Below are 8,678 nucleotides of genomic sequence, written 5' to 3'. Positions count from 1 at the left end.
ATGGGAATTACACAAATGTGAAATACAGTTTCCCAATAAAAATATATGTTTCAAACTAGCTGCAATTTTTGAGGCCTTAAAAAGGCCTTTAAAAGTGGGCAAAAGGCTTGAAATGGGATACGTGATCAGGGTTTATATGGCAGTGTCGACGTTTGGGGGTCTGCTCCTTTCCAGCTTCCCAGCAAACCATCGCACCAGAGCGCCGGTTACCGGTGTCCAGGTCCCATCCCTTCTCCACGATCCCTCCCCTTTCACCGCCCCGTGGCTCGGACACCCCACAGAAGACACTGCCGAGGAGCGGCCAACAGGCTCGGGGTGGGCGAGGCCGTGTCCCCTGCGCGCCCCGACGTTCCCTATCGACGCCCCAACATCGGTTCCCCGACGGGGGAGCGGGGCCGCCCCGGGGCTGGGCCGGGCCGCCTCAGGGCAACCGCCGCGCACGCGCCCAACGGCGCTTGCCCGACGGACGGCAGGATGCGCCAATGAGGCGAGAGGGGCGTCGCTGCCGCCGGCCAATGGCTGTGGCGGCACGGCCGGGGAGGGCGGGGCGCGGTGCCGGAGCGCGGCGGCGGGCATGTGGCGGGCGGCGGCTGGCGGCCGGTTGCTGCGGCCTGTGTCCGCCGCGGTGAGGGCCGCCTCACGGCCGGAGCCGCTTCCGCGGGAGGCCGGGGCTCCCCGCGGGGGCTGCGCGGCGGCGCGGGGCGTGGGAGGCCTCAGAGCCGGGGCGCTGGGGGCGGTGGAGCGGCGCCAGGCGGCAGGTAGGGCCCAGCGAAGGGCGGCCTAGCTGCGGGGGTAAACCGGGGCGGGAGGGGGCTGCCTAGGCGCCCTCAGGGCTGGTAACTCCGCGGGCGCGCAGCCCTGGCTGCCGCGGTGCCGCGGCCTCCGGGCGAGGCGAGGCGCTGGCCCGGCAGGCCCGAGCGTGGTCGTGAGGCGGGATGTCGAGGGGGCCACCGACCCGAAGGCCCCAGCTCTGCGAAATGGTGCCCTCAGCAAAACGTGACGCCTCGGGAGGAAAGTAGCTGTTCGGCACGCGCGGAATCTCATTCTGCAGCAGCGGGAGGATCCTGGGAGTGCCTGGTGTGATGGAATCGCCCTTACCTCGGCCGGGACCACAGGCCTGAAGGGTCACGGTGGTTGTGCAGAACCGTCATCCCCTCCCGAGTCTTGCTCTAAAGTGTGGAGTTGCTGGCTCGCGTAGACCGAGCCAGTGTGTACAGGAACTTTTATGAGGGTAGTGGTGCTGAGTTGGAGGTGTGTTTCTCTGATGTACGCTCTCAAAGAAATTTCTCTGTGTAGATAACCGTTCTAGTAGCACAGGGGCTGGTTATGGCCATGAGCATCATGTGCACGGAGCTGGTCTGTTGTTGTAGCTCTTCTGCAAATCTTCTGTAGCCGGCAGCTGACTGTGACGTTCAGTGTGGCAGAGTGTGCCTGGGGTTGTTTAAACCATTCGTTCTTTAAGTAGGCACTAGAGACTTCACATGTGGCTACCAGGCAAATATTTAACTTTTGTAACTGCTGCGTCTGGAGGAGCTGTGGCCACTGCTAATTTTCTGCATGTGTGACCACAGCAGAAGTTGAAAGAGTGCTTGAGTCTCTAAGCTCAAAGGCTTTCATTTACAGAGATCTGATCCAATTTCATATCCCCATTCATGCATATAATATGTAGCTATTGTTCTTTTGTTTGGCTTTTTCTCTATATTGGTAAATATAAAGCTTGGCTTTGTGCTGATGCTCAGTCTGCACTAATGTTCACTTTATAGTGGCAGGCATGCATTGCTGACAGATTCAAATTATTCCTTAAGTATGCACATAAGTTGCATCTACCTAATTAGGGCAAAATGGAAATAAACTGATCTCATGGTGTGGACAGAAGGTAGTTGCACTAATTTACTAGTTTCTAAACTGGCTATCTTAAACTGTTGAAGGACTACAGCTTTGCCTACAGTATTGTAATCCTCTGTGGCAGAACAGGGTAAGGAAAAAGAAAAAGAAGTGGTTTTATTCAGCATGAAGATACAAAGTACCTTCACACATCACATTGGCTCTATTTTCGATATATTGGTTTAATCTACTTAAGATTTTAGAGTAATTTCATCACCGTGTGTTATCACAGACCTGTTGAAAAGCATTGTTCTGAAATATTTTTAATTTTGTCCATTGTTGTAATAATGTCTTAATTGACAAATACCTGATGATAGCATTGACTCTTAAGTACTAACAACAAGAAATAAGTTACCTAAAAGGAACTTTGATGTTTGCTAACTGCTGTAGCTAGTGATAGCGTGTTATTTACCAGAAGAGTGCTTATTTCACAACTTGGATGGTTTTAAAAATGATTTTTAAAAATCTGCAGTTCGTGTTGCATTGTCAGTATCAAACCAAACTCAACAGTGAGTGGCTAGCTTAGGCTATAATTCAGTTAATTGCCATTTTACATCATTTTAAGTGGTTGATTTTTGGAATTAAAAAGATAATTGCTACTGTATTTTTATTTTTTCTGTCTGTTCCAGGTACTGTTCTTCCAAAGTTCAACATCGACTTTGTTGTATCTCTGCTCAGGCAAGAAAATGCTAAAGACATCTGTGTGATCCAGATACCTCCAGAAATAAAATACTGTGATTATTTTATAATTGTGAGTGGATCTTCAACACGACATCTCCATGCGATGGCACATTACATGCTGAAAATGGTAAGACAGTTCCCACTGCACTCTCTGGGTTTTGGGGAATGCTTGAAATGTTGTGAAAGGAGTTTCCCCAGGTTTGTACATATAGGGGTGTAGTAGGCAAGATGAAACTAATGGTCCTTATGTCATTTAATCCTGAATACATCTAGCAACTAACTGTACTTTTTTCCTTTGGTGGCACTACTCAAAATGTAGAGAATATATTTTAAAAACAGACCTCCCTGTATGTAGAGCAATGGTGATATTAGCTATAACAAGAGTGATATGAAACGGTCATGATGACCTCTGTCCAGTTTCATATTCCATCCATCAAGCTTCATAGCTATTCTCACTCATTCAAAATAGCTTAATCTGACTGTTCTCAAACCCTAATCCCTAAAATTTTCAGGCTTTCAGATATATCATGAGGCTGGAAAAAAGATGTCATGTTATGAGGCACAGGATCCCCTTGTGGGCTTACTGAAGCAAATTGCTAGTTAATAGTCACCATACTGTGCGTGTACAGAAGGAAAGGAGAAGCAGCAGCCGCCATCCTGGCACAGAAATCTTGCACTGTTTGGCTTTGGCAGAATGTGAACTTTTTAGTACAAAAATAGAGGTCAGAATAAAGATACAGGCAGAGTTTAGGCATAAGGACCAGACTCGGGAGGGAGAAACTTTATGTCCAGAAAAGATCCAGCTGACTGCCACAAAGCACAGTGTGAGGAATATGACTAGCCGCATCTCAGTCAGCTGTCTGTACCCAACCTGTAGTTTGTCTTCTCTCCGTGCACTTTCTTCCCCTTCCTGACCTCATTTTTCCTGTCTCTTGATTTTACTTTCTTCCTTCCAGTCCTATTGATTTCAGCTGTGAGACTTGAGGGAGGGAAGGAAAGAAGAAGAGGTGGTATTGCTTTTCAGTGCCTTTCTGAGCAGGTGATGGAAGTTTCCGTGTTCTCTGCAGGAACTGATGCACCTTTGCAAACTAAAATTTTGCCTTAAGGCAGAGGTTGTGTTAGTGCGATTTGACTGTATTAAATTTAAATGCTTAATATGTGTTCTATTACTTGTATGACTTGCTAGTCTTAAATCAACAGCTCCTCATCTCCCCCAGCCCAGGAGAGAGCAGTGAATGCCCCCCCCCCCCTTGCAAAACCATGCATGTGTGACAACTGGCTGCTCCCTCTGGTGGCTGTAGGAGCAGCTCTTCTCCGGGGAAACGTGGTGTCTTCCTGGAGAACCTGGTTGAGTACACAAGAGTGGCTCAGCTTGCCTGGCCTTGACAGTTTTCTAGGCAAAACATAAGCTCAAGCTTCAGATGTAAAGCAGAGCAGGTGCTCAGGAGTGCTGCTAGGCAGCTGGCTAGCTTTACCATTGCAGTACCTAAAACGTTCTGGTAAGTCATGATTTACAGTAAAATGCAGAGGCGCTCATGGGTAGCGTGAGGTCTTTCTGCTTTTCCTCCAGTAGCTCATAAATGGCAAAGTCCCTAGTTGGGGACTGCTTACCCTTTCCCCTCTGGTTTCATATTAGAGGAAGAAATTAATGCTTGACTTCATTATAATCTGTTCCCCATTACACAGCCTTTAAAGACAAGGCTGAAGGAAACTTGCAGTGGAGATCAGCCTTTCTGACCTCAATTACAAAGCTGATGGCAGTGCATGCTGGGCTCTTTAGTATTTTAAGCAGACTTTCAGGGAGTCTTTGACAATTACCTGCTTTTGAGGATATCTCATAGGCTATCTTAAAGTAAGGTAGAACTAGTTCTGAATTATAGTTTGGAAGTTCTCTGTTCTGGTTTGCAAACTGGGGCCATTGTCTGGCAGGTAACATTGTGTGGAAATGACCAGAAACAGTTGCATTTTGTGATAATTGCTTTGCCAGTGAAGCGACTCATTTGCTAGCCAGCCATGCTGTTACAACCTGTTAGTTTGTATTTTGTCTTTCATGGCTGGAAGGACTGTTAGAGCCATGCAGTTTCACTCCCCGTTTCCTTGTGGCCTTGTGCTGAAATAGATATTGTTTGCTTTGTTTTTTAAATTTAGCTTGAAAAAGATTTCCATATTTTTTGGCTGACTGTTTCAACTAGAAATAAAGTAGAAATCTGAATAAGGAACTCTGTGAAGATGCAGTTGACTTCAGTCCTTTTTTCTTTTTTTTTTTTTTTTTGGTTGTTGATGAAGCAAACAGGTTATGGCCAGATCCTGAAGTGACAGTACTTAAGCCTCCAGTTGGCAAATTTCTTCACTTCTGGTGAAGGTTCTTTATGTACTAGGTGGGGAGAGCTGAGCCTTTCCAGCTGGCATCTATGAACGCCACCGCGTTGCGTAGGGAACTACCTACCTTGCCTTAGCTGAGCGTCTGCAGTCATGCTTTGAGCTGCCCTCTCCCCTGTTTCACAGTGGTTCATAGCTTGGAAACCTGGGGGGGCAGTCGTGCTTTCCCCCATCTTGCAGTGAACGTTGAGAGCGTGCGCTCAACAGCAAGGAGCCTTGTTTGAATGCTTTCCTCATGGCGTGGGTTGAAACTTGTTTTCTCTTCACTCCCTTCCGTCTGAAAAGAGAATAAGCTTGGCATATCCATTTCTGCATCCTTAGCTAACCAATGTAAAACAACAGTTAAAGGTTTCTGAAAGGAAATAAAACTTCAGTGTTAATAGGAGCTACAGGGAACTGATAACTGAAAGACTAATGCTGAGCAATTGTATTCAGTATTTATCTCGAGGAAAAAATGGACACCTATGAAATTCATGGATAACTGTATGGGAATTCTGAACATCAGGATTCCAGCTTTGATACTAAATCCCATTGAGAAATCTGTACTTATTTTCCAGTGCTGCAAGTGTATGTTATTCTTGTACAGTAATTTAACCTATTTAAGATTTAAAACAACTCAGTAGAGCCCAATTTATCTGTTGAGTGCTTTTAAATAAATGCAGAGTATTTCATTTTCTGCCATTGCTTCTTCCCTCAGTACAAGCATTACAAAGAAGAAAGTGATCCTCATACTCGGATTGAAGGGAAAGAGACAGATGACTGGCTGTGCATTGATTTTGGTAAATATTTGTGAATCTGATAAATACGAGGTTCTGCATGAGCTCTGTGTTGAAGGAAGCATCTTGCAATGAACCCTGGTTGCTGTGGCATGTTCACAATACTCTGAGGTTTTGGAATTCCAGTTGTTGCTCGAAGTCGTTGAGATACTAAATAAATTTTCACTCAAGATCATTGTCACTGAGGAGGGAGCAGTAACTACTCTTCAGTTGCTAAAACAGGTCTTAATCCATTGCAGGAAACAGTAATGGAAACAGGAGAGCTACTTCAGTCAATTTGCTCAGGTTTATGTAATCCCTGTTCGGGTGAGCGGGGGCTCTTTGTATGCTGCCTCAGCAGTGAACTGTTGAACAGACTTTTCCACTGTCCAGATCGCACGTGGTAAAACCTCAGTCCTAAGAAGTTGAGTTTAGTTCCTTATTCTACAAATGTGAAACTGTTTATACAAACAGGAAAAACGCTGCATTCAGAAAGCATTTCTCCTTCACTGCTGGCTCTAGAATCTCACCTTCTGACTTTGTGTTTTGGCTTAAAAGAGAGCATGGGTGAGTGAGGAGCATGGGAGCTAGGGACGTTAAGCCTTGGTTACTTTACTCTCAATGATATTGGTAGCATAACTGGCAACTAATTGAAATTTAAGGGCATAACGAGAAAAAAGTGCATTAGAAGTATACTGGCATTAACATAATCCACTGCTGTTTGCACAGAATTAATGAAAACCTGCAAGAAAAACCTTATGTCAAAGTTTGGACCTGTTTCCTTATAAAAACCATCTGAGAAGGGTGAGCAACACACCTCAGGGAAATTACTTGGCTATAGCTGAATGTTGTTGGTGATAGAGGAAGGCTGAAAGTCCATCTGTAACCTCAAGGAGGGGACTATTTTAAGTTAAATTTCTTTTGACATTCTTCTCTCCCCTAGCAGTCATAACTTCTTTGGTCTGGTGCCTCGTGGTAGCATTTTAATTTAAACCCAAATATTATCCCTCTCATTCTCCTGGCTGTAGCCTCAGAGTCTTTTGAGGGACTGACCAATTCCTAAAGCTATTCAAGAAGTGGAATCAGCAGCTTAAGGAGTAACCTCCATCAGCTGACCTGTTATATCTAGCCACAGTGGGGGTGGAAGACTTGAACTCTACACACCTGGTAGCGCTTTACAGTTAACGGAAAGTTGTTGTGAATTTCTGTTCTGTGCAGGTAGCATAGTGATGCATCTCATGCTGCCAGAGACACGAGAGGTTTATGAACTGGAGAAGCTATGGACTCTTGGTTCCTACGATGACCAGTTAGCACAGATGACTCCACAGTCATTGCCAGAAGACTTTATATTTGGACTGACTCCTAACAACACTGATCATCTTGAGACAAGAATGTAATGCAGCTGCTGAGTTGGAAAGAGAGAGGAGTGTGCCTTCATGGATCTGAGACACACACACACCATGATTACTGACTTAATACTAGTCATTACAACTGATCAGTACAAAACAGTGTAGTTGTTGGATGTGCCTAGGTGAAGTTCTGAACGAGCTACAAAAATTATCAGAATCATAGAATCAGTAAGGTTGAAAAAGACCCTTAAGATCAAATCCAACCCTAAAATGTCAAAGAAGGAATCCTATCATAAGGGAGCTTCTGGGGGGAGTTACTGTCTCGGTGGAGTTTGCGGTGAAAAGAATGAAGCAAAGACAACTGCTTAAGCTACTTACACTGAAACTCATGCTCAGCCTCTACAGTAATTGTTTTTCTAGTATCTTTGAATGACCTGCTGATAGTGACAGTGCCAAAGAGACCCAAGTGCTACTATTTCACCCAGGTGAAATAGTACAGTTTAAATGAGGCTTCTTGTATTAAACCATTTGCTTCTGGTCAAGATGAAGCAAGTCATGCTCTGGGTTGAAAGAGAAAACAGACTAGTGTTCCTGAGCATGTAAAAGTGAAGAGCAGCAGTGACAAATAAATGTGTCTAACAGAACAGTAAGTCATTTTTTTTTCAGCCAAGGCCAGGCTGTTTTTAATAATAATAAAAAAAACCTGGAGAGCTTCAGTTCCTTGTCGTCACGTTAAAACATTCAACTCATTCTGAGTGTGCAGTTGGCACCTCTCCTAGTTTTCCGCTCACCTAGTTTCTGGAAAAATGACACCGAGGCAAAATGCTAGGGTAGTATAAACCTTCAGCTCCTCTGAAGTGGGTGAAAGTAGTTCTAAAGGTGAAAGTCCTTAGGCACTGAGCATAGCTTGCTGCTAATGTACTGTTCAGCACTTCCAGAAGTCATTGTGCAGCGTGTTCTTAATCTGACTGCTGCATAGTCTATTACAGTTAGAAGAGCTTCAAGATGGCAACAAAACTTGTCTGTGTAAAACAAGATGCTTTTCTCCACTCCAGGACAGGACTTTCAGCACTAGATTAGGATGTCTTCCTTCTGGAGGAGCTTGCTCTGCCAGGCGTCAAGAAACAGGAACAGCAGATCCTGAGGGTGATCACCGTTTTCCTCCATAGCCACACAAACTATTTCAAAATGCTTAAAGAAAGTGACTTTGTTTTTTGTGCCTGGGGTTGAGTTGTTTAATGGGAGGGGGGTGGTTTGATTTTTTTTAAAAAGCAAAACCAAAAAACCTTCTCTGTTTCAGACTGATCATGTTTTCTTGCTGTGTCTAGCCTCTTTCAGGAATAACTGCCCCTGAGTGCACCTACTTGTTGATACGAGGAAGCAGACTGCAGATTAAGCAAGGAGAATTTATTAAATGTAAACTATGCAGATAAAGCGTATTTGCCCACAAAATAAAGATATTGATGGTAAGTCTGACTGCAAAGATAGATTTTCAAAATGCTTCATGATATTTGTCAATAAGTAATCCACATGGGGGAAGATAACAGCTGTCTTACGGAGTGATGGGTTCTAAATCAGACATTTTCCCCTAGGAGGGATAAACAGGAGTAACTTTGGATCATTCCCTGAA

At 44.9% G+C, this 8,678-nt stretch overlaps 1 protein-coding gene across 2 annotated transcripts; it reads left to right on the top strand.

Moving 5' to 3' along the window:
- Positions 1 to 553: 553 nt before the first annotated feature.
- MALSU1 (mitochondrial assembly of ribosomal large subunit 1) lies at positions 554 to 8,518 on the top strand. 2 transcript variants are annotated; one of them, XR_006166205.1, is made up of 5 exons: positions 554 to 758; positions 2,514 to 2,692; positions 5,642 to 5,723; positions 6,918 to 7,694; positions 8,377 to 8,518. XR_006166205.1 is itself a non-coding variant. In XM_032991443.2 (4 exons), the coding sequence occupies exons 1-4, from the start codon at positions 575 to 577 to the stop codon at positions 7,094 to 7,096; spliced, it is 624 nt and encodes a 207-aa protein (XP_032847334.2). In that variant the 5' UTR covers positions 554 to 574; the 3' UTR covers positions 7,097 to 8,518. The 2 variants fall into 2 exon arrangements, 1 of the variants encoding a protein (XP_032847334.2); XM_032991443.2 differs by having other exon boundaries at positions 6,918 to 8,518.
- Positions 8,519 to 8,678: the final 160 nt, after the last annotated feature.

The sequence above is a fragment of the Tyto alba genome, unplaced genomic scaffold, assembly GCF_018691265.1.
Source record: "Tyto alba isolate M040663 unplaced genomic scaffold, T.alba_DEE_v4.0 Super-Scaffold_38, whole genome shotgun sequence".
NCBI lineage: Eukaryota > Metazoa > Chordata > Aves > Strigiformes > Tytonidae > Tyto > Tyto alba.
The sequence above is the reverse complement of the archived record's forward strand: the minus strand, read 5'-3'. Positions and strand labels throughout refer to the sequence as shown.